A 24977-nucleotide genomic window follows, 5' to 3' on the forward strand; every position below is an offset into this window, starting at 1 on the left:
ATTGAATGGATATGTAGTTTGATTAAAACATCTGCTGAAAACACATTTTAGAAGGACAGCATTTTTTTGTATTTATTTTAATTTTTTATTATATTTAAATTTGCATATTGTTTTCAATATGCATTTCATTTCATTTCATATGTGTGTGTGTGTGTGTGTGTGTGTGTGTGTGTGTGTGTGTGTGTGTGTGTGTGTGTGTGTGTGTGTGTGTGTGTACTTTTCCACTTTTTTATACCCCATGTTTCAGGTTTCCCAGTAAAACTTCTGTTTTTCAATGGGACTTTTGAATGGCAAAAACAGCAAACTCACCATATGGAGCTTTACAGCTAAACAGTGCCTCCGCTGTCACCCTGTCACCTGCAGCCGTGGATGCAGGTGCCAGGGTGGGGGTATCGATGTAAGCGTTGCAGGGGCGGGTTAGGGCTCCGCGTGACCAAGGATGTGGGAGGATCGGATTTGTATAAAGTGGATCAGGGTCCGGGCTCCTCTCACCTGTCCTGCACTGAAGGACAGGACTGAAGCGAAGGCTCGTCTTCTTATTCTTATTTTCGTGCGCTCCTGGGAGTTGGTTTAATTTTAAAAAAAAAGGAAGCAACGGGAAATTTAAACCTGCAGCAGCAAACTGCACGGGACTGTGACGATTTTCTTCCATCCATTAGAAAGTCTACAGCTGACAAGTGAGTGATTTTTTTGCTGGTTTAAATGGAAAACATTTAGACCGCTACTGTCTCTTGTTTATTCTTGTGGAGATATTAAAGTCTGTATGTTTAAGAAAGGATGATGATAATGGTATGTCAGTACATGAAGTGATTTTATTCACAGTGTCTAATGAAATCTTGATTGCAGTCATGAGCCGCTGGTTGGTGCTGCTGGTCAGTTTCGGGATCGCGCTTTTGGCGTGTTCTCGCTGCGGGCAGGCGCGCGTCGGACAGAATTCCGTCAGTACGGAGATCCTCGGGGACAGTGACGCGCTGCCGATAAACAGGAGCGCGTGGGAGCCGAGAGTGGACCTGACGGTGAGTCTGTTACCACGATGCGTGTTTCAGTCTGAGGGGGTTCACAGAAGTCTCAACAAGTCTGTGCTTTGAAGTCAATCAAATCAAACATTTGCCTCTCACACAATTTAAAGTCCCACTTCATGCAAATGTAATGGCAAGTAAGAAATGAGTGAAAAATGTATTTTTATAGGAACTTTCTAGTTGGATAAAACAAAGGGCTAATCAATTTAAAAGCCAAAACAGCATTGGTTACAAAAGCACATTTAAACAGATGACTTTTTAGCTGCTTTTTAACCGAGTCCACAGATCTCACTATTTACATAATAAATATGACTTTTAACTAATTTACTACTAATTAAAGTTAATTAACAACTTTAGCTAAACTTTTAGCTACAATGTTTCTAAACTAAATGGACAGGGGATTTTTGTTTGTTACGATGTATTTTAATATGTAAATTTTATTGACCAAACTATTACAATGTTACAAAGCTCATTAAAATTTTATTGGCCTTTAATCTTTAGTTGTATCGAAAACGTTAGTTTAGTTGACTCTTTCCTACTCCCTGTAAAGTTATGTGCTGCTGACAAAGCACTTTTGGACTCGGGTCCTTTTCATTGTTAAATAAAACACACACACACACACACACACACACACACACACACACACACACACACACACACACACACACACACACACATATATATATACAGAGAGAGAGAGAGAGAGAAATGTTTATTTGCAGTGTTGTTGCAATGTTTCAAAAGCTTTATTGACTGAACATTATTGGTTACATTGCTTCAGTTTGACAGGAGTTTTGGTCTTTTTTTGTTGTTTCAAACATTTGATTGGTGGGAATATTACAAGTCTGTATTCACTTTCAAATTAAAGGTACCATCTGGGTTACCAGTCACTTATAATATTTACATGTTTCTAAACATTATCATCAAGAACATCACATTGTTTCAAAAAGTTCATTGGCCTTTTTTATCAGCAGGATACTGTTTCAGGTGCACTTCTCAGCTGTTATGATGCTGTAAGCTTTCATGATAAAAAAAAAACTATGATGATGTTTTAAAATTTCTTTGGCTTTCAACATCATCGGGAAGGATAATAAAAGGTTTCTTTGGTTTATCAACTGGACTGTTTTGCCCCAATGTACAGTTTTAAGTTATAATGTTGAGGTGTACTTTAGAAGAGTGCTACAAAATTAAACGCTGATAATTCTGCGTTGAGCCTATGATGTCGCCTATGCAAGCCTATAATGAGTCGATGACATTTATGATCCATTGACAATCAGAGGAAAACTAGCCAGAAATGCATATTCGGATTTCAGGCCAATCACAATATTTGAAGACTGTGTTTATGTTACATGTAGTTACTTTTTCAGAGAGGTCTGCAGTTAAGACTTACCTATGGCGTAGATTTAGTCCAGAAGTATAAATCTCACATAAAGTGGCTCAGGGCACTGCAAGTCAGAGTAGTTTAAGCCCTCCGTTTGTTATTTCATGCTATTTTTTCACCAGTACGAAAAGATCACCTTAAATTACAAAATGAAAACCAGGTTCATTTGTTACTCTGTAATAATGTTTGTGTGTCTGTCTGCAGGTCTACCAGTGCATGAGTGACCTGGAGTGCAGAGAGGGGAACTACTGTCACACCTCCTCAAGACGTCCTGCCCACTCCCACTGCAAGACCTGCCGCAGAAGGAAGAGGCCCTGCCTCAGGGACACAATGTGTTGCCCCACCAACCGCTGCAGCAACAGTTTAGATGCTCCTCTACAGAAAACTTCAGTTTAACATTAATGACAATAAACTATTCATAATTAAAATTTTATCAAGTGTATTATCTCTATGTTCTTCCTGCGGCAGATATTTGTGTTCCTGATGTGGACGGCTTTGTGTCTGAGAGGATTCCAAACACTGATGGAGCGCTAAGCCCGCTCACCAAAAAGAAAGGCGGGAGGCAGGAAGCCAAAGGATCCCCTGGCAGAAGTGAGATTAGTGTTATAAACCCGCAGTATGTTTCCCCCTGCCTCCTTCATGTTTCTCTAAGGGTTTGTGTGTTTGTTTCAGGTCAGGTCGGGAATCCTTGCTTGCGCTCATCCGACTGCTTGGACGGTCTGTGCTGCGCCCGTCACTTTTGGACTCGCATCTGCAAGCCCGTGCTACGTGAAGGACAGGTTTGCACGCGACACCGACGCAAGGGGAACCACGGTCTGGAGCTGTTCCAGCGCTGTCCCTGTGGGGACGGACTCATCTGCCGGACACTGCGAGAACCCGGTACCCAACTAGCTGCAGTGTCACGGTTCAACTTCTCGGCAACCTCATCTCGCTACTCCTCAGGACTGTCTTCAGGCTCTGCATCACCAGCCAAGGCAAGGCTTCATGTGTGTCACCGATCTAAATGAAGTGGACAAACCGAAAGAATGACTAAGGACTAGTGAGTTGCTGCTTTTGCCAATGACTTACCTGAGAGACAGAAAATGAAGACCTGTGGAATGAAGGGAGGGGTGAATAACATAACTTGTTAAATGCATGACAATACCCGTGGCCCCTCCCCCACTACATCTTACAGTGTTTCTACATGCTAATGCTAATTAGCTTCCTGCCAGGCTGCACTGACAGGCAAACTCAGCAGGAAGTGAAACTCTTTGTGGTGCAGATCTTGTTTCCTCATTTGTGTCTAGACAAGCAGAAACCACTTTGAAATCCAGTTTGACCCCATTTGCACCACCACGAAAAGAACCGGTGTTTGATCCCTAATGCATATCTGCTGCAACTGCCTCCAGCACATGTATTCATGTGCTGAGATTTTGAAGAAACCTGAAATGAAAAGGTTTTGTTTTCATATTCCCAAAACAAAGATAACATCATTACTTCGTTACTAAAGAGGAAAAATAGTTATCAAACAAACCTGTATTAGCTAAAACGTTGAATTAAAACTAAGAAGGAATACTGAACTCAATCTTCAAACACTTCTCCACAATTTCAACCTGTAAAGAAAAAAGAAAATAAGCTTTTACAGGTGTTAAACTAGGTGATGATTTTCAACTGAAGCACTCAAGAGGTGCAAATATTACTCTAACCCATTGGACCTCAGAGACCCAAGCGCTAAATTTTCTGAAAAAATACATTTGTAGTTATATAATGTTACAATAAAATAATGTTCCAAAACAGTGCCTCAGATATGTTAACCTTCTCTTCTTTTGTCAAATCAGAGGCATCTAAAAAAAAAAAAATAATGTGCTTGATGCTGGAGCACGAAATTATACCAAGAACCTCCAAATTTAATATTTTCTTTAGGAAAATTTATAGTAATGATAAAGTAAGGAACCAAAAATTCCAAAAAAAAAAGACAAAATAATTCAATAAAATAATTCAAACAGTTTTTTACACAAACACATTTAAAAACATCCTCAAGTTTCAGGTCTGAGGCTGTCGAGAGGAATTACTTTCCTGTAAGTGGTGTCTGTATATTTTTGAGTTAATGTTGGTGTAAATATGTATCAGATTTAATTGGTTGTAGCACTCTGCTGATTTTATACCAGCAATTATAAAGGAAATTGTAATGTAACATAAAACTATTTGTCAATCTAAGTTGAACATAGTTGAACTCCTTAAGATTTACCTTTTAAGCTATATGGCTGAAAGTATGCCATGTTTGGAAAGTGTAATGTCTGATAACAACCCACAAGATTTAAGTTGTCATTTCCAATCATAATCAGTTATTTTTTCTGTTTCATTATTGTTGGGATACTTGTAAGATGCCCATTTCTATTGGATTTGTTATTGTTTACTAGCAGTTAGCTTGTAGCAAGTGGTAGCCTAGATCATAATAAATGTAAGTTGTGACTGTGATTGTTGTTCTTATTTGTTTTTTGTGTATCTAAACAACAAAATGGGCTTAAGTATATTTGTTTTGTGTGTTAATCTAAGATGTGTTAAACTGTTGTGGCTTTGTATAGAGCTAATGCTGCAATTTTGGTTAAAAGTAGCGTTTAGCATACTTTAGACAGAAAATCTATCATTAGGAGTTCTGTTCTGAACTGAGAAAAATTAAAGTTTTTAAGTAGAAAGGAGACCAGTAAGAAGGATCCCTAGGCTCTCTGGTCACTTGAACAATACAATGCAGTAAGATTGAACTTGAGTACATAAAACTAGTGGTTAAATCACATCCTTCTCATGCTTTAATATCTGTTACAGAGAGCCCTGCATCTGCTCAGACCACATGCTTATTTAATGTTTTTCCACTTAGCTGATGGGCACTGATAACACAAGCTAAAGTGGGAAAGGAATCATCTCCAAAGGTTTGTAAAGAAAGAGGTTAAGTGAGGTCTGATCTGATAAAAACCGTTTTAAAGGTCTACAAGAATAAAACTACAATCTGATGGCATGTGGGTATGACCATGTAAGGATTTGTTTGTTTGTTTGTTTCCTAAAACCTTCCTTCCAATTGATTGTGATCTTTTGAAGGTCTGGACAGGACAACAGAAAAGAACATGTGTTGGTTTCATTGTGGCTGGTAGCTGCTGGGCATAGCTGTTCTCGCTCTGTGTATGGTTGTCATAAAGATAACAAACACACACAGTGTTTTCCATACCCCTCCAGCTGTGTTTCCCAGCTTCCCTGTTCACATATATTCTGCGTGGGTGATTTATCTGCATGAGCGTCACGTTCCTCGTTTCCTTCCTAAGTTTTCCTTGTTGCTCTCATGATAACCTGATTCTTAGCTCTTAGCTTAGTTCCTCCAATCACCACTTGAGGCTGACTCCAACAGAGAGTCCATCCCAAAGAATCCATGTTAAAATAAACTAAGCATTTATGGTTTTGGCCTAGATCTAATCCTAATCTGCCCCTTCATACTAACATTACCAGCGGGTGATTTCTTTGTTATTATAACTTACTTTTTAAAATTGTATTAAGGTTTAAACTTTGCATTATTATCCGCATGGTCAAAGTGAAATAAAGCAGGATATAAGACAACATCTAGTCTACTATATGTATATGTTTGGACCAAACCGGTAAAAATCCCCTTTCTTCTACTGTATTGAAATGTAACTACACAATTAATCAACGAATTAACTTAATGTAAGAAAAAGAAGCGTAATTGCAACAATATGTCTCGGTTTTTCTACATGACAATGAAATGCAGCTGTAGTAAATGAAAGAAAGTGAAAGTGTTTACAATTACAAAACCATCATTTTGGTGTCATATGAGGCTGCGGCTATGGGGCAGGTCTTTATTGGTAAGAAAAGTTGTAAATCTGTTAAAAGAAAAAAAAATACAATTAAAAGTTAAAAATTTATGTCCTCCTTCACATTTTCCAAAGTCGTCCAACAGGCTAGATTGGAGTGTTTGCCAGGCCACTACTGGCCCCCAAGTCTAATGTTTCACACCGCTGGTGTAAGGGCTCACTGTTACCATGTCTGCATTTTCTCCAATATGTTTAAATTGGCATGGCAGTAACACCATAAATTTAATGTTTTGAGTCAGTTTTTAAAATTAATTTTGTGTTAGTTTTGGTTTTATGGCAACCAGTGTTGGGACTAACGCGTTATTAAGTAACGCGTTACAGTAACTACGTTATTATTGTGGTAAAGAGCACGGTAACTAGTTATGCCAAAACCAGGAACGCGTTACTCGTTACTGGGATTTAGATGGGCTCATTATTCGTTACTTCGTGTGGTGGCTATCGCGGAGCTTCCACAGATTCAATAACATTAGCAAGTGGTGGAGGCCAGCAGGTGGATGAAGGAAAAGGGAGGCAAGAGGAGAGACCCGAAGCGGCCGCTGGTCCGAGTGTCAGGTGAACTGAACTTCAGGTAAGAAGTTATGACCTGCAGTCCATCTGTGTCAGATATAAACCAAGTTTAGGAGGAGTTTATTTTCGTTGTGCTGACTTTTCCGTACTGCGTGCTAGCTAGCATGACGGAGTTTCTATACAGCTGGGTGGTGCTATGTTACTGATGTTGAACTTTATTTTGTTCATAAGGTTAATTATTAGAGTTGCCAACCGTTCCCTAAAAAACGGAATCGTCTGGTATTCAGAGAAAATATTACGGGTTTCTTATTGAGGTGAAAAGGAACAGTTTGTCCCGGACTTCAGCTACAATGAAAAAGACACAAAGCTGCAGTTATTCTGTGTCTTTGCTGCACAGCTGCCTCTTCTTCTCTCATTCTCTCCCCCTCCCTCTCCCGTTTCTACTTCAATCATGAAACTGATCAATGATCAGCTGATCGGCTTTTCTCTCTTGTTTGTTTATCGCCCACTTTGCGCCAGAAAGAGGAAACCAGCGGATGTCGCGCTAAACAACAGCAGCATGTTTAAGCTTGATCAGCTGTTGTTAGAATTTATTTAATATTAATTTCTAGTATCAGCTGATGTTTGCTGGAGCCACAGCTGTAAAGCTGCTGGTCATGATATCAGTTTGGTTATCTGGTGAGAGGGAAACATGAAGATGAAACCAGGAGATGTCCTTACTGAATCATCAGAGCTGTGATGGAGAAACAGGTTTACCTTTTAGTTAACATGAATGAGTTGAAGGGAAGTTGTGAACTGTTTCTGAGAGACAAATAACACCAGGATCCTTTTTTAGGTAGCTGACAGCTGGTAACTGTGCAGGGGCGGGTCTAGCAAAGTGTTGCCAGGGGTCCATGTAGGGCATTAAAAGGGAAAGGGGGGCAGAAGGAAATACTTTCTTATTCTCATTTCAAATGTCTAGCTTTTAAAAAAATAATTATCTGAGTCTTGCAACAAACAATTGATAGATTGATGCATATATACCATCAAAACAGTGCACATCACTGTCACAACAGTGTTTATTTTCATTCAAAGGCTTTATGATTTTTCCTATAATGGTGGGCCGGTCTCTAGTCAAAATGCCCGGGACGATTTTTTTGTCCCAGTCCAGCCCTGTATGCAGCTCATCTGCAGTCTGGTGTTACCAACATCTTCCTATTCAGAAGGCAGAATTTCCGAGTTCTGAGTACAATCGAAAGCACCACGACTGCAGTTTTTGTGTTGGATGTAAAAAGCAGGCTAGGATAGAATCAGGCGTGGGATTTCTCTCGTGGAAATATGCACATTATCTTTTCCTTTCTATTGGTAGGTGGCACAGTGCACCTGTGGCAAGTAAGCAAGCTAGAAGACTGACAGTCTTGCTGGGTATCCAGTTACGGAAGCAACACATTAACAAGAGAATTCTGAGTAAAACCAAAGTTACTTTCCCTAGTAACTAGTTACTCTGAAAGTAACGAGTAACTTGAAGTAACTGAGTTACTTTTGATAGAAGTAACTAGTAATGTAACTAAGTTACTAATTTAAAGTAACTTACCCAACACTGATGGCAACACACCGTGAGTACTTTTCAGTCTAAAGACATAAAAATAATACATGTAACGAATTGCAGCATTATACTGTAATTTGCAAGTGTTTACAGTGTAAGTACCATTTTACAATGTTATAGTAAGCTAAGTTAAATAGTTAAATACTTTAAATCTACATTACAGTAACTATACGGAGGTTCACTGTAATTCCAATTACCGTGAACAAATTGTAAATCAGTGATGAATGAGCGATGTATTATCAATGAGCTGCAGTCTGTCATAAAATGTCTTTTCATTTGACTTTTTCAGGAAAAACTGAGAGTAGATGATTGCTCTGTGGGACAGTTTTCCCTTAAAACCTGCTTCATTATTTACAAGTCATGAATTCTGTTTGCCTGTTGGTTTTAGTTGATGCAAGCTGACAGAAGATTTAATCACAACAGGTAACACAGGGAACATCAGTGTCAGGAATTGCACGGATGTTTGTTGCTTTTATAACCCAATAAAACTGCAGCGAGGCACAGATAGGACCGGCAAGTTATAGTTTAACCAGTAACCACTCCCGTAAATACACATTCAACCTCCCATATCAAGCATATGCAGTCCTTGAACCTTTTGCCTCTCCTGGTAAAGTAAAGCAGGTAAGACTCACTTTTGTTTAACTACAGTTTCAAAGCCTTTAAGTTAAAGAAAATATTACTGTTCATGACCCTATGAGACCTCTTTCTTAATGGTTAGTTAGTGTAATGAGTTTTTTTTTTACAATTAGAATAAAATAATGTCTCAATAAAACTTTGACTAATGAATTTTATAGCTCCACTCGTTTGTCCTTCGACTTCTGTTGGATGCAAACTGGATCGGTCTGGGATACTACTCAGTCCTGACCTTAGCTTAGTACTGACAGGTGCAAAGCTCGAAGAAAGCCAGAAATATTTATGTACCTATAAACTTAATGTATGTGTTGTTATTTTTTTTATCAAGAAACCATCCAGCCTATTATAATAAGATTAAATAGGAATAAAAGTTTTACATAAAATCTCTTTTTGAAATGTATTTTATTTGCTCTCGCCCTGCCTTTAACCTTTGTGTGTTGCATCTAACACTATGAAATTAAACAAAAAAGCTTAAAATCTGTTGATTTAATACCTGATATTTGTATGAGGTTGTAAAGTATTTATATCAAATCTCACAATATGACATTGAATGAGAAAAGTCTTTAGAAATAAAGAATAATCAGTGTTAAACAGTGTGTGACTTTTATATTAAACACTGTGAGACGTGTATTCAGAAGACTTTGTTTTTTCAGATGGCTCTCAAAGCTGAACACGGTCAACCTGGAAACAGCCTCTTTGATTTCCTCAGCAGGTGGGTTAATCATCATGGTGATGGCAAAAGGGACGTGCTGGTCTTGAACGTGGTTTTGCTAGGCGGCCCTCAGAGTGGGAGGAGCTCTGTGGGGAATGCTCTTCTTGGTCAGTCCTTCTACAGAACTTTCTTTTAAATACATTTTGCTTTATGTCTCTTTTGATGGTGTATCCATAGAAACATTTCCCAAATTGCCACTGAGTCTGGACTCCATATTTTGAAGTTTGGCCACACCCATGCTTGTTTGTTTAGATCCAGTGTCCTGTACAGGTGCAATGCTGGTGCAGACTGGTATACCAGAACTGAAGCACAAACTCCTTGAATGGGCTTTGCCACACAAGAAAGCTACAGTATTTCACAGTTCAGACACTTCAGTTAGCCACCTGTTTCAGAGTCAACCTTGCAGGCAAAGAGGCCATGTCCCTAGCACCAGTGCCTTTAACTGGAAACATAGTATAAAAAGGAAAAATAGAAACCAAAATTGTTCTTTGTATCAGGCTGTAAACATATTTGTTTCTGCTGTAAAGTTAACATTTTAACATGGGAGCCTTTGGAAACTGACACTCTTTTGAAATCAGCCTCAAGTGGACATTAATTTTTTAAGCCCTGAAAGTTCATTTAAGAAATATGATGAACATAAGAAATGTAAAATTATGGACAAGCTCTATTTAGAATCACCTTTCTCCTTATAGCACATACACAATGATAAATTAACTTAATCATGTAAAATCACTAAACGTGATTTGCTAAGGATGAAAAAAAATACTACAGATTTTTGCATCTGACAGGTGGAGACGAATTCCAAACAGGAAGAAGCATCTCAGGTGTGACCACTGAGTGTCGCCTCCTCTGGCGCACTTTTCCACGCTTTTTCAGAAGACAGGGGGTGGAGACTGACATGATGCTGAGAATTGTTGACACGCCTCCTGGAGTGCCTGACCCACTGAGCATCCACCAACTCTGCCCTGAAGGCGTGCATGTGCTCGGCATCGTTGTGAGAGCCGACCTGCCGCACGAAGGCAAACACCTGCAGCAGCATGCAGAGGTACTGCGCTCTGTGACTCGGATATCAGGCCCCTGAGCTCATGGTCATCTTGTGTTATTTTTAACAGCATTGTCTGCATCTGCTAATTGTGTTTGTTTTCTGTGTTTGTATTTTGGCCTTCAGAAGCTCCTTGGTCCAGAATGGCATCAGCATTCCATACTTATCCTCACGCATTCTGACCACCTGAGAGAGACGGGGCTTCAGCCTTCAGCCTACCTTGCCCAGCCCTTTACTGGCTGGCTCAGAAATCTGGCTGGGGAAATAAGGGGCGGGGTCTGGTTCCTAGATAACACCAGTGATTGGTCGTCAGTCAGAGGGCGACCACTCAGAGACCAAATTCTTTGCCTCTCAGCCAAGAACCATCACAGGGCTCTGACCATCAGGACCTCTGTCTGACACCATGTGGGGCCTTTATTTGGTTAATCTTTAAATCTGAAGTCAGCTTCTTATCACATAAAGTTATTTGTGGAAAGAAATTATGTATTTCTTTCTTATGGCTGCTTTATTATTCACTTAAAGTGTTCGGTATTGCTTTAACTGCTTTGTGTTTGAACAGAGACCACTGACACCACACAGTGACAAGTTTGTTAAACTCTTCATTTACAAAACACCTGAAGAAACAGGTGCTTAGTCACAGTAAGCATGTACCGCAGTGCTGCACAGGATTTTCACAGTTACACAAACTTCTATCTGATGATGCAGTTGGTGAGGGAGGGGGCCCTGCACAGCCCCTTGCCTTTCACCTCAAAGCTACATCCTTTGTAATTGGCCACGCCCCTGCCATCGACCTGCAGGTCCGGCTGGAGAAGCTCCCAAACTTTCTCCTTGGACTGCAGCTCCTTGTCCGGCTCACCTGAACACGGGAAGAGAAAGACAGTGAAGGAAAGTGAAAAAAACCCAAATGTTTTTGTGGTGCAGATACAAAACAAGGACTTTATCTCCTACTTTTTAATTTAACAAATGTATTTTATTCACAGGCACAACAAACTATGGCTTCTTGCAACTAACTATCAAGGTTTTAACTGACAACGACATGATTGGATTTCTTCCCGTCCGGAAAATGATCATTACTTTGTTAATGTTTAGTAGTAAGATGCAAATCTGTGTCGTTGTTACACCAGAGCCCAAAAAATTTAATCTGTGTCTATATTCTTTGGTTTATAACATATTTTAGAAATTTGCATCAAGATGAATTAAAGTACATCTTTTATGTCTTCAGTCATTCACGAAGAGTCAAATGATTTGATTTCTTTTAATTCACATAAGGAATAAAGTGAAAAAAGATCATGTCAATCAATTATTTCTAGCTCTCCAGATACATTACTATAAATCTCTATTATGGTTATGCATCCTCTTTCTGAATGTGTGAATGTGCGAGTGAATGTGAGTGCGAATGGTTGTCTGTCCCTGTGTGTTAACCCTGCGACAGACTGGCGACCTGTCCAGGGTGTACCCCGCCTCTCACCCTATGACAGCTGGGATAGGCTCCAGTGCTCCCCGTGACCCTGAGAAGGATAAGTGGAAGCGAATGGATGGATGGATCCTCTGTCTGACACAACCTACTTTAACTCCTTTCTCTTTAAGCCCACTTTCGAATGATTGGTTGAATTCTTTGCTGAGTGGCAGCTTCCAGTGATTTTTTCAGTTATACTTGTTATTGCTTTGCTTCTTTGGGTCAGAAAAGTATAGAAAGTTGTGGACATTGATGTTTACTTTATTTTTAACATTTTTAGACAATAACTTTTTAAAATGATATGATGCAAGTCACTTGCTAATCAGAAGGTCGGTGGTTAGATCCCTGGCTCCTGTTCTAGATATCAAAGTATTCTTAGCATTATACTGAACCCTCATATGTCCACCAGCGTTTGAATGTTGGGTTAGGGAGAAAAAATTTATTTACATGAATGTATGTGCAAATGAGGCTTGTTGTAAGAAAGCTAAAAGTACTTTTATTGCACCATGTTTATTCACTCATGAGCTGCTGTAACTAGAATCAAATGGCTGAACTGCCACCTCAGCATGCAAGTGTGTTGCAGCAGGGGCACATGGAAAAGTTGCAGGACAATGGCCCTTGAGGACTGGAGTTTGAGACCCCTGCACTATTTACCGAAAGTACCTGCTGATTTACCCGCAAAAGACATTATGGAAAAAACTAAGTCTAATTTAAAAACAAATTGATCAATTTCAGCAGCATTTTCTTCTTTATACTCATGCTTGAGAAGATGGTATCAAAATCTTTAGTCAGTTTAAGCTTTAAAAACTGTCGGCAGAGAAATAAATAATAATGGATTGCATTTATATAGCGCTTTTCGAGAAGCTCAAAGCACTGTACACTTCCATTATTCATTCACACACTGGTGGAGGCAAGCTATAGTTGTAGCCACAGCTGCCCTGGGGCAGACTGACAGAAGCGAAGCTGCCATATCGCGCCATCGGCCCCTCTGGGCATCACCAGTAGGCAGTGGGTGAAGTGTCTTGCCCAAGGACACAAAGACCGAGACTGTCCAAGCTGGGGCTCGAACCGGCAACCTTCCGATTACAAGACGAAATGCCAACTCTTGAGCCACGATCGCCCTGCGTCTGTTTAATCTGAGTTACAACCGCTTCTATAAACTGCTTTTAAAACTCTGCTTAACTCAGTCACTGTGTTCATATATTTTAATGCTACATTGTTACCAGGGTAGTTGAGAAAAGTGACCCTGTCTCCTGGGGTGGAGCCTGTGGGCGGGACTAACAGTTCAACACAGTCATCCGAGATGCAGCAGCAGAGGAGGCGGGCCTGGGAGACCACGCCCTTCAGCTTACAGGCCTTGACGTTGCATAGCAACACAGCTAAGGAGCCCTGAAGCTACAGAGAGAAAGAAACTATTTTGTTTTGTAAGCATTAAATAGAAGTTATTTAGTAGAAAAGTAAAAAATACTCGAAATGCTAAGCAGTATATGTTAAGGGCAAATTATACATTTATAATTTTTATTAAGTAATAATATTTTTTTTTAAAAAACTATATTAATTTAAAAAATTAAAATGTCATCAATATACTTACTGGAAAAAAATTTCAGTACTCTGACAAAAAATGTAAATGTAAAATAATAACAATAATATTTTTTATTAATATTGTATTTTCATTTAGTATACTGTATATAGCCTATTTAAAGCAATAACAAAGTTGATGATAGTTTTCAGTATAAAGTCACATTACCTCCTCAGGTTTTGCTTCCTGTCCCACCTTACTAACCACCGTCCGGGAGCTGTTTTCTCCCATGTCCACCTCCTGCACAATCATGGCTTCGGCCAGTGGGTGGACGCGGGCGCTGAGGATTCGTCCCACCCTCAGGTCAAGTCGTGACACGTCAACCTGTGACTCCATCCCCAGGGAAAGAAGGTCCGAGGTTGAACGAGCTGAGTAGACAAAGAGAGTCAGTAATTTTATTTATATTTTTTGCTATCTCGTTTTATTTGACTTTGTCTTTCACTCTACTCTCACCTTTCCTCTCTCCTCTCCTCCTCCTGCTGTGTTTGTCTCTCCGCTCATGTGAGGAGGAGGAAGAAGGAAGAGGATTGACCTGAAAAGCACCTGTTGCACCAGCAGGTGAAGACGGTTGATTGGCAGCTGTAGTAGAGGTAAGGTTAGGGGTCTGTGGAGGCGGAGCCGTAGGGAGCAAACTTTTAGCTGAAAGAAAGACATGGCAGTGCCTCATCAGCAAATAAATGCAAAGACAACTTTCTTTGCTAATTTTGGTTCTATATATTACTACATTCAATTTTAAATGAAACCACTCAGATGCAGCTGAAGTGGAGACTTTCACCTTGAATTCAAAGGGTTGAACGAAAGGACTGCATGAAAATATGAGGCAGTAAAGTATTTTCAACACAATCCCGTCATTTCAGGGGCTCAGAAGTAAATGGAGAAATTAAATAAGTGAAAATACAATGTTCATTTCTAATTATTGTTTGAAAACCCTTTGCTGGCAAGTCTTGAAATTATTGACATTGCAAGAAGTTGCTTTTCCAACTTTTTAATGCTCTTCCAGACCTTTACTGCAGCAGCTTTCAGTTGCTGTTTGTTTAAGGACCTTTCTGACCTTTCTTTCCAAAGTTTAGTCTTCAACAAGTGAAATGCTCAGTTGGGTAATAATCAGGTACAGATTCTGTACCCTGATATATTGCAGTATTTCTATTTTCTTAATATCTTAGTTGTATTCTTGTATTCTGCATGATGACGTGCTTTATTCTATGTTTTTGGATGTGATCTGTTGTATATGTGGCCACACTAAGACAAATTCCTGTCAACTGTCTACAATAAACATGGACCATGTCTGACAACACCCTTAAGTATGACAAAAGAGTGCAACAACAGTGGCATGGTGGCCAAGTGGTAAGGCGTTGGTCTCGTAAACCAAAAATCATGGGTTCAATCCCCATCCATGCCTTCTTACAAAGGATGTCTTCCATGTTCAGCGTCTTGTAATGTTAATGTCACATGGATGCTGAAGTTTCACTGGTAGTAATGATATATCCTATGATGTCCTCTACAACCTAATGTGACTTTCTAGTCTTCTTGAATGGAGCATTCTGGTATCGGCAAAGTAAACAGTTTTTGTCTTTGACATCAGAATTTCCAAAATCTTTGCAACCAAGGTGAGCAGAAGATTGTCTCTGAATGGAAAACGCAGTAAAGCTACAACCAGATGGAATAAGTAGGAGAAGAACTTGAAGTTCCACCACTCAGGCAAAATAGTAGAATATCCAAAAACATAGAAAAGTGATTTCAAAGGCACGATGTTTGTTTGCTGTTCTAATGTATATTAATTTCTGCTGCAGCAACCAGGTAATGGGGTCAAAGTTGGAGTAAACAACATTGTGCTTCATCCAGGTGTGGTAGCCAAGTAGTAAGGCGTTGGTGTCTTATACCAAGTAGAATGGGTTCAATCCCCATCCATGCCCTTAGTGCTTCCTTGAGGTGTTGCATGCTATATGCCACATCACAAGGCATTACTTAAGTTACCAAAGTTGCTGTCTTGATTGTTTCATAGTTTTTAAGCTTTGCTGCAAATGAAAATCTCTGTTAGGCATCACCAATGTTTAAAGTCACTTGGTGATGTTCAGAGACTACTGTCTCTGTGTTGCAGAAAGTAATCTTATAGTTAGAATTCTTGAGGAAGGAAAGGCACCAATGAATGTGTTATTGACAGTTAATAACAGAAAACATGGCTCAGAAAGTAATCTAACCATACTCGAAGACAAGTATTGGTCCAGGTAGTGATTTAATCCTCTGCATGTGCTCCTAGTGACAGAGTTTAAGCATTAAAATCCAACTGTACTAAACTTAACTGACAAGGCACCCGAGAAGGGGTAGTGGCTGGATAGATGATGCATTTTCTCCTCATTCCCAAAGCAGGCATAGTGGCCAAGTAGTAAGGCGTTGGTCTCGTAAACCAAAGATCATGGGTTCAATCCCCATTCATGCCTTTAGTGAGAGTTTATAACAATACTGAATGTTTACTGACTGATGTGTCCGTGATGATACACTACCCCAGTTTCTTACCCAAATATAGTAGTCAATGAAACTTGTAATACAAAAAACATTTGACTAAGTTAGACTTACAAAGAGTGAAATCTGTTTCTTAGCCCTATTTAACCCACACCAAGGATTTAGGATAGTATACACACGCCCGCCCTAAACTGGAAAGTTTAGGTGGGAAGGAAGGTTCCATTTCCAAAGAAAGTGGTGGCCATGAAAATGAAGTAGTGTAAACATAGCATGGCTGCCAAGTAGTAAGACCACAAATCTTTTGTCTTTTAAACCAAAGATTGTGGTTTCAAGCCCCATTGATGCCTTTACTGTATAGTTGAGCTTGCTCTGGATTTGACATTGGCTACAGCTGATGTCAAGTGATATAACATGTCTACTTGAAAACAATAACTCTATTTTACTTTAACTAATTGTAGATTTAATGAGACACTTTCCTTGCTTTTCTGTGAAAGTCACCACATGTCACAGACAAAACTGCAATTTTTGACCTGTCACGATTTCAATGTCAATCTATTATGGTGCACGGCAGTATGAAAAGTGTATGTACCGGCACGTCTCCTCTGTTTATCCTGCAGCTGAGTTTTCAGCTGTTCAATGTCCTTCTTGAGTTTGGCATTTTCCACCAGCAGCTTTTTTTGCTCTCTGACAGATGCCTGCAGGACTGAAACACACGAATAAGAAGGTTTTATCACACCCACAGTGGGTTCATTACCTCTTGATACCTAAGTCTTCAATTGATTATTAGTCCTTCATTTACAAAATTACAATGGCTTCAGAGTTGGTGATTAACTCTATCATTTGGCTGATGGATAACTGAATAATAAACAAACTCTGCTCTTCTGTCTTACGAGCTTTCTCTCTGGTCAGCAGAGCGTGGGTTTTAAAGTAGTCTATGATCTGCTCCCCATCCTCTGGATCCAACTTCATGACAGCAGCCTCCAGACTGACAAACAAAACAGACACACAAAAATAATTACTGATGCTGATCTGGAGGAGTAGTCAGATTTCATTTTCTCAGGTACAATGAAATGTCATGCAGGTTATATAAAAGAGACATGCGCAATTGGGATAGATTCTTCTGCAACCATTAACTAGATAAGTGGTTCAGAACATCAATTGATGGTCCTTGTAAACATTCCAGATGCACCAGTTGTTATTTAGTTACCATTGTTGTTGTTTCCAGTGCCAAAGACTGGGCTCCCAGGGAGGCTAACCACTTCAGGCCTGTGGTTTTAACTCAAAAGCAGTGGAAGGACTGTGAGAGTCATGTTTTTCAATTTCTTGAGTTCCTTCAATACAATTCAACCTGCACCGCTGAGTAAGAAGCTGGAAAGCTGGAGTCCATCGTCATCTGACTACATAGACTATCGATTACCACACCAACAGATTGCAGTGCGTGAGTTATGTGTCTGAGGTGATGCTATGAACCACAGGGCTGCATCAGGGAATGGTCCTCTCTCAGTTCCACTGGACTTGAGACACAAACCGCTAACTGTCACCTCCAGAAGTTCTCTAATGAAACAGCCATCATTGGATGTCTGTCTGAGGGAAATGATTTAACGTATATGGGTCATCAGATGTGAACAACCTGCACATCAACACCAGTAAGATGAAAGACATGGTGGTTGACTTCCAGAGAAACCCACCACCCATCACACTGGTGAACATCTATGGCTTGGACATTGAGGTGGTTGACACATACAAATTTCTAGGTTTTCACCTTAATGATAAACAGGACTGGTAACGCAACACTCATGCTGAAGGGCCAAAATCAGCTCCATCTGCTGACTTTGGCCCTTCAGCCCTTCAGCGTGTTTTCCTGTTAGTATTTTCTTTTAAATATATATATATATATTCTAATTTACTTCATCTCCTAATCCTACAATTTTCTGATTGTAGGATTAAATCAAGTCTATATCTACTTAGGACCAGATTAGCAGACAATAATAAACTCATTATAGGCAACATTACAGGGAAGAAAAATCCCGAGCCACACCTCGTAGTGACTTCACTAATGCCATTGTGTTTGGGGCATTTACTCCTTTGTTCCAGTAAAGAGAAATCTCAATACGTTAGCTGTCCAAGAGGTTGTGAATATTTGTTTTTATCTTGGAACTGACTGGAATGGAGATGAATGGTAAGAACTGCAAAGAAGCACATGGCATGATGGCCAAGTGGTAAGGCGTTGGTCTCGTAAACCAAAGATCATGGGTTCAAATCCCATTCATGCCTTATGCCTCGCATCTAACAAGATGGCATGCTTCAAGGACCTTGTCAATCTGCTGTGTTTGTATGTATATACTGTCTACCTACTGGAATCGATTGGAGTTGGCATTAAATTGATTACCAGTTTAAACAACTGCAGGATTTGACTGAAATTCTGTTTACTAAATGTCTCTGGAAAGAAAATTCTATAAGAAAGTCAGTGTTGGCAGTACATAAATGTCCCACAGTCTTCAATGGGACATTTAAGTGTAGTGCTTCCTGTTGTTTGAAAAAGAAATGAGATGCTAGCAATTTGAAGCAAAACAGATTCGCATTCCTGGGCTCCTCGCAGAGGATGGAAACTTCAACGGTGAAATCCACACAGAGGCCAGTACCTGACCACTGATTCTCACAACCAACTGCAACACAAAAGTTGGGTTATCGGGAACTTACACTATCAGACAGAGCACGCTCCCTCTGAAACAGAAGGACACACACACACATACACATTATACGAGCGTTTAAAAGATGTGGTTTTCTTAAGTGGGCCTTCATTAATGCAACAAAGATGAACAGGAAAGATCCTCAGAAGAGTGGATAGCAGCAAAGCTGTTACAGTATATTCGTAGATTTAGGGATGTCACAAAAGCTCCTGGAGGGTAGTCCAAAGATTCTGTCCTTGTAGTGTCTCTTGTGAGGTGCAGAGAACCCAAAAGGGTCCAAAGTACAGAGTGGTAAACCTCCATGTAGCTTAACTAATTAATGATTGACATTATACAAATCAAACAGGAGATGATGTCACCAATGTGCTGATGAAATGTTTATATAGATGATATCTTACAGGAGGGGAAGTGAAGGGTTTGTCTTTGCCTAAGGCGAGCACATAAACACACATTGTGAGATGTCAGAGTTAATCAAAGACAGGTTGTTTTTTGTGGGCTTTTTGGATCAAAACTGAAATGAGTCACCACACAACACTTCCTGTTTGATGCCAGACATCAAACTCACTGCCCACCTCTGCATTATGAATAGTTTTATTCAAATATATCCAGAAATCTTGCTTGTTTGTGTAATTTGAGCTCAGGAGAAACTTATTTTTACTGTTCTTTCAAATGTAAATGAATTGTGTTTATATGGGACCTAAACATCCTCTATGAATTTAAAAAGGCTCATATGATTTGAATATTTCACGCTTAATTTGCTTTCTTTGGCAACTCAATGCCATAAAAGTCTAAATGATAAAGATAAAGATATCTTGGTCCTTGCTCTGGGACATTGTGCACTTTAATATTCGGCACATTTGGGCAATTTTGAGAAGCTGCGGGTTGGTTTCTCACACAAGAGGATGCTTAAGTACACCACTCACTCTAACATTGATTTGTAAAAAATTTTGAATTTGCATGTTTAGTTTTCATTTTATAACTTTGAAGGGTTTGCATATGCAGTGGGCTGAAAATCTGAAACATGTTTTTTGGCTTTTAGAGTTTAAGGCAAAAGAGGTTAAAAGGAATCTGGCAATTGTTAAGTGAAGAGCAAGAGACATTTCAAAATAAGCCTTCCTGCATTTTCTACACATCTGCAAGATCATTTTCATGTTGTTCACGAATCTATATCATTAATGTTATTTATGGGGAACTCATATCACAAAAAAGAGCTTCAGCTGAAGCAAAAGGCCAGAAAGGTGCAAAGAGTCTGAGTGACAGGCGAGAGGTCAGTGTGAGTGTGTCAGCAGCTTAACTAATTCATTTTAAAATCTTGGTCCTGACTCCATCATTATGTTGCCTTGATTGTATTTATTCTTTTAAAAAGCAGCCTAAGACTCATTTATTTAGATTGGCTTTTAATTAGATTTGTGCTGTATGTTTGATTATTGATATATTTTATGTATTTCCGTTTTTATATTACTGTGAAGCACTTTGTGGTTTTTATCCTGTGAAAAGTGCTATATAAATAAATTGATTTGATTTTGATTTAAGACATTAAAGCACAGAAAAAGCTGTCAGGTAAGTTTACACAGATATTATCTGTGGAGAAAAAAATAGCTCAGAGAAGCCAGACTTTTTGCATAAAGATCGATGTAAAAACGCCTGACGGAGCTCTCCACTGTGGCGCGGTCAGCATTTACATACACAAACACACTCCAATGTCACCGACACATTTATCTCTGTAGTATTAAAGCAAATATCCCCTTTAACAGCTACTGTTATTGTAAGTGATAAAGAAGCAAGTAAAAAGAAACATGCCGGCAGCAAAAGTCTTTGTAAACCAGTGAGGTAATCTGGTTAATTATATGATAACTGATGAAAGAGAGGTGGCATTTGTGCTTGTGACTGCAGGGAAGAAATGAGTGCTGTAACAATGTCTACATTAAAATCAGGGGAAGTTCTGCTCTTGTGCTTATTTGGTCACAGTTATAGCCAAGCTGCAACTTGAAAACGAAGCCAAACCCTACAGTTTTTAAATGTCTCATGGTCCACGTTCAGTGTGTTTCGTTTTGCTTTCCCTTTGGTGTCATGTTTATTTGTATCAGCTGTGTTTGCCCTTCTGTGCATTTAAGTCCTTGGTCTTCCTTTGTTCATTGTCAGGTTGTCTGTTTGTCTACCCCTGTGTCCCCGGTCCCTAGTTTTTTTCCACTGTCCCTTTGCTTTGCTCTTAGTTTAGTTTTTCCTAGTTTAGATTAGCTATTTGTTTTGGTTTCTCTTATTATGTACCTTCGTCTTTTGCCTTAATAAATGGCTTGCCTTTTGTTATCAGGTTCCTGTCTCCACGTGTCGCCTGGTTCCTCTTAAACAAACACAGAGTTTGCTGCCATTTTCTCTCACCATCACAAAGGTTACTAGGTTAATACCTATCTGAATTTAACTTCTTAGTTATATCAAAAATATGGAATTATATTAATGTCATAATAAATACGCAAGCAAAAACATAATCTGAGCAAATCATTTTATTTCACCAATTATATTCAACAACCCACTTTTATTTTCTGTTTGACACGTTTTTATATTTATTTACTCACAAATCCAAATAGACTAGGATATCAGATCCATAAAAAGACTAGTTGGTTTATATTTTATATTAATTTAATTCTTTTACATAGGATTTGGTTTCATAATGAATTTTATATAATTGTTTTATTTATGAATAAATAAAAAAAATCAACATGAAAGAGGGAATATGTGCTACACATCGGTTTTGAGGATTTATTGACATTTTGAAAGTGCAGTATGATAGTTTACCCACAGCTGTTTCTATTTCTAATGTGCAGCTGTGGATGTACTGGTTTATCACCAAGCTTCATTTTAACACTGAGAAACATCTTAAAAAGTGCAGAATTCAAGGGCCCATTTTGAACAAGTCCCTTCCAGTCATGTTTGTGCAGTTACATGTTTTTGCTGCAGACAGAGCAACTTTTTGTTGCCAGGTTTAAATATTTGTATTTTGGTCAAACATATGATTGCCAGATTCTGTTGCACACTTCCTTTGCAGGTCCTCGTTATGGGTTTTCTTTTTGTTATGTTTTGTTTTTTCATTTTTTAAATCATATGAGCTATGTAATACTGTAAAACAGATTAATGGGACAGCACTGCAGAGGCTTCAGAACTCACCTCAGAATCCTGTGGTTTAAATATTCCTTCAGTGTTAAATAATCCAGTGACAGTTGTCAGTATTTCCACTGCTGCTCAGCAGACCTTTAATGATTAATTCAGCAAACTTTAGTTTTCAAATTCTAAAAAAACTGTTTAAAACAGCGCTGTCATAGTGTAACTCAGTTTAAATCAGTAACCTGAAGTGTCCATCAAAATGAAAAATCACTTTACTTTGGGCTCTGCAGGATTCCTCTCCAAGTGCAGAGATACCTGCAAGAGCGTAAAACTGTAGCAGCATGTGCAAAGCAAACACTTTCACATGTGCGATGGCTTCGGTGTTGACATGGCTGCTGAGTTCTACCTTGTGAGGAATTTAATTGCGCCCGTGAAATGAAATTATTTGCTCGAATTATGTTTTTGCTATGACATAATGTCATATGACATTTTGACATTAATATAATTCCATAAATGGACCAAAGAAAACTTCATTAAGGATCCACCTACACAAAAACACCCACAGACATCCTGTGTCCACACTCTGATGGCTCAGATCTGTTTTGGTGAGAAAAGGGAGGCCTGACCAATATCAGCATAGGCGTAAAAATAACTGACGTGTGAAAGGACCTCTGAAAACAGCACCTTGCACCATGTTGAGTGTCTTTTTGAAACTGGAAAACTACAATTAATGTCCATAAACACAAATAGACTCGACAGATTCAATTTCATGACCACCAAACACATACAGCAGCTACTGAACAGCTGACATGCAGAGAGACACAACAGCTGCAGCGAGGCCTGCTGCTAAAAATATCACCGAATGGCACACCACACACTCACACATGACAACGCTCCTATTTAATCCAACAAAATAATGGAGAAGAAAAGACGTGAAAGGAAAACAAATTTCTGCATCTTTTAAAGGGAAAAGAGCTGAATACCATGGAAGAATTTTAAATATTAAACAGCAAGACAATGATGAGGTTTTAAAAAGACCCTAACAGCCCAAACTTTTTATACTCCCAGTTCAAAGAAAAATGTTAAACATGCCATATACAGAACAGTTTCATGTTTAGTATATGACAGTTCCTCAGCAGCTTTACAAATAGATTATACAGATTCAGCCTTTACATTTCCACTCACAGATCCATGTTTGCAACTGCCTACAGAGCAAAGTGAGGATTTGCGGAGGATTAAAAGTCACTCAGGTGTTCGTACCTGGGGTGAAACAGGTTGTCGGTGTTGTCCATGCTGCAGGATGTTGTTGGTCAGCCAGCCGCTCACAGACAGAAGCTCGCCGAGAGTGTGTGTTCGCCTCTGATATGCTGTGTGTCAGCTGTCAGCTTCCATCTCCAGCTGGAGGTGAAAGGTCAAACACCTCCCTATTTAAATCCCACAAGACCCGAGAGGAAGAAATGACTGGAGGTTACATTTACACTCAAGTACTGTACAGTTTTGAAATACTTCAGGTGTTTTCATGTCTGATGTTGATCTCAGACACACTGACTTTGAAGACTATGAATTGTAAAAATGTGCGTTTTGTCACAATTTCAACTACACATTTAAATATAAAGCATGGCTGTCACAAGGTTGTTGTGGCTCACAATAAAAAAATTCACAATAACAATGTTATTACAATATACATCGACGTATGAATGTGTGAAAAGGGTATGAACCCTTCTGGGTCAATTTGCATCTGTATGTTTAGAAGAACAGTAATGTGTGGCCCCCAAGATTCACCTCATCTATCCATCTGCATTAATCTGAGACATGGACCTTTCTCAAAACCGACATTAGCAAATTGGAGGTGTTCCGAAAGCGTTCCCTTCAAGCAAATTCTTAGGGTGTCCCTTTCTAGACCACCTAAGAAATGAGAAGGTAGCCCCTGATCTAATGACCAGTCGCCAGTTGTAAAACAAACACAGCGACGATGACTTTGATGGTTTGGCAACGTATGACAAATTTATGGAAATTGGATCAAGACTAGCCCAGTGGAAGGTGTAATGCTTTCCGCCAAAGAAAACGTGAAGAGTCCACATGAAGGAAGACTTTTAAAAAAAAGTAATACCTTCCATCGAGGAAGCCCACATCATAGCCCCCAATCACAAGAAGTGAAAGCAAATCATGAATGAGGTCCAAAATCCAGCAGCACCTACAGCAGCGTATTGGTTTCGAGGACATCTTCCTTACCCAACTAATAGCTAAAGGACAAATGCAGGAGGAGCAGAAGAAGAAGAAAAGAAACAGAAAAACAGAAAAAACACCTGTCATTCAGTTCAAGGACTGTAATGTTCAGAGTGGAGGCATAGGCACCCACCCCCCAATTCCTCTTAGTCAGCGGTCCCCAACCCCCGGGCCACAGATCTTCTTTTTTGGTACTGGTACTGGTTTTATTTTGTTGTATTTATCCGTGGCACCTTATAGGCCAGTCTGTGAAAATATTGTCAGACATAAACCAGTCTGTGGCACAAAAAAGGTTGGGGACTACTGCTCTTAGTAACAGATGCATAGCAACAGATACATAGTAACGATAATCTTCTTAGACTTATTAGACTTTAGATTCCTTTAATTGATGACATCTCAGAATATTGGCAGCCAATGTCCTTTCCTCTGACATTAGCAACAATGCCACTACAATTTCTCCAGAAATAGCAGTGTGGTTAGAAGATACATACTTCTGTAAACTTAAAACACTGAATAATAGCAATAAACCATTCATTACAATAATTTAAAAATACTGATGGTGCTTTTATATTTCGATGACCATCACTTTTATTTACAGCAATGCTGGAGAAAAATATTTCGATATTAGAAGTTGCAGTGTTGTAATTCCACTTTTCTCCACTAGATGGGGTTAAAAACAAAATAACTACTTAAAGGACTTCCAGTCGAAATGCGTGTTTGGATTGCAGACAAAA

General features: G+C 39.2%; 3 protein-coding genes and 3 non-coding genes across 8 annotated transcripts; 5 read left to right on the forward strand and 1 right to left on the reverse strand.

Annotated features, from left to right (window-relative positions):
• Window positions 1-461: 461 nt before the first annotated feature.
• Window positions 462-4857, forward strand: LOC113019483 (dickkopf-related protein 2-like). Of its 2 annotated transcripts, none has more exons than XM_080293917.1 (5): window positions 462-677; window positions 847-1016; window positions 2605-2761; window positions 2839-2991; window positions 3073-4857. In XM_080293917.1, the coding sequence occupies exons 2-5, from the start codon at window positions 849-851 to the stop codon at window positions 3405-3407; spliced, it is 813 nt and encodes a 270-aa protein (XP_080150043.1). In that variant the 5' UTR covers window positions 462-677; window positions 847-848; the 3' UTR covers window positions 3408-4857. The 2 variants fall into 2 exon arrangements, with proteins under 2 accessions (XP_080150043.1, XP_026019023.1); XM_026163238.2 differs by having other exon boundaries at window positions 465-677; window positions 2869-2991.
• Window positions 4858-9368: 4511 nt separating this feature from the next.
• On the forward strand, window positions 9369-12029 carry LOC113019493 (GTPase IMAP family member GIMD1-like). The gene is made up of 3 exons (XM_026163253.2): window positions 9369-9798; window positions 10480-10736; window positions 10860-12029. The coding sequence occupies exons 1-3, from the start codon at window positions 9633-9635 to the stop codon at window positions 11130-11132; spliced, it is 696 nt and encodes a 231-aa protein (XP_026019038.1). The 5' UTR covers window positions 9369-9632; the 3' UTR covers window positions 11133-12029.
• aimp1b (aminoacyl tRNA synthetase complex interacting multifunctional protein 1b) lies at window positions 11316-23437 on the reverse strand. Of its 2 annotated transcripts, XM_080293921.1 has the most exons (8): window positions 23278-23427; window positions 18929-18952; window positions 17119-17213; window positions 16818-16931; window positions 14222-14407; window positions 13937-14136; window positions 13413-13584; window positions 11316-11589 (listed from the first exon to the last, which is right to left on the reverse strand). In XM_080293921.1, exons 1-8 carry the CDS (start codon window positions 23307-23309, stop codon window positions 11423-11425), a joined length of 990 nt encoding a protein of 329 aa, XP_080150047.1. In that variant the 5' UTR covers window positions 23310-23427; the 3' UTR covers window positions 11316-11422. The 2 variants fall into 2 exon arrangements, with proteins under 2 accessions (XP_080150047.1, XP_026019015.1); XM_026163230.2 differs by lacking the exon at window positions 18929-18952 and having other exon boundaries at window positions 23278-23437.
• Window positions 15096-15167, forward strand: trnat-cgu (transfer RNA threonine (anticodon CGU)). Its single transcript has one exon. It is a non-coding gene; the product is annotated as a tRNA-Thr (tRNA).
• trnat-cgu (transfer RNA threonine (anticodon CGU)) lies at window positions 16135-16206 on the forward strand. The gene has a single exon. It is a non-coding gene; the product is annotated as a tRNA-Thr (tRNA).
• trnat-cgu (transfer RNA threonine (anticodon CGU)) lies at window positions 18431-18502 on the forward strand. The gene has a single exon. It is a non-coding gene; the product is annotated as a tRNA-Thr (tRNA).
• Window positions 23438-24977: the final 1540 nt, after the last annotated feature.

The sequence above is a fragment of the Astatotilapia calliptera genome, chromosome 3 (assembly GCF_964374335.1).
Source record: "Astatotilapia calliptera chromosome 3, fAstCal68.1, whole genome shotgun sequence".
Taxonomy (NCBI): Eukaryota; Metazoa; Chordata; class Actinopteri; order Cichliformes; family Cichlidae; genus Astatotilapia; species Astatotilapia calliptera.

Excerpts from the sequence above, each read along its gene's own strand:
- LOC113019483 (XM_080293917.1), top strand. The coding sequence starts at position 849 with ATGAGCCGCTGGTTGGTGCTGCTGGTCAGTTTCGGGATCGCGCTTTTG. Across the intron at positions 1,017-2,604 it reads AGCCGAGAGTGGACCTGACG|GTCTACCAGTGCATGAGTGA; the intron begins GTGAGTCTGTTA and ends GTCTGTCTGCAG. Across the intron at positions 2,762-2,838 it reads CACCAACCGCTGCAGCAACA|TGTATTATCTCTATGTTCTT; the intron begins GTTTAGATGCTC and ends AATTTTATCAAG.
- LOC113019493 (XM_026163253.2), top strand. The coding sequence starts at position 9,633 with ATGGCTCTCAAAGCTGAACACGGTCAACCTGGAAACAGCCTCTTTGAT. Across the intron at positions 9,799-10,479 it reads TGTGGGGAATGCTCTTCTTG|GTGGAGACGAATTCCAAACA; the intron begins GTCAGTCCTTCT and ends TGCATCTGACAG. Across the intron at positions 10,737-10,859 it reads ACCTGCAGCAGCATGCAGAG|AAGCTCCTTGGTCCAGAATG; the intron begins GTACTGCGCTCT and ends TTTGGCCTTCAG.
- aimp1b (XM_080293921.1), bottom strand. The coding sequence starts at position 23,309 with ATGGACAACACCGACAACCTGTTTCACCCCAG. Across the intron at positions 17,214-18,928 it reads AGCGTGCTCTGTCTGATAGT|TCTGGAGGCTGCTGTCATGA; the intron begins GTAAGTTCCCGA and ends TTTGTTTGTCAG. Across the intron at positions 14,137-14,221 it reads GAGGAGAGGAGAGAGGAAAG|CTCGTTCAACCTCGGACCTT; the intron begins GTGAGAGTAGAG and ends TTGTCTACTCAG.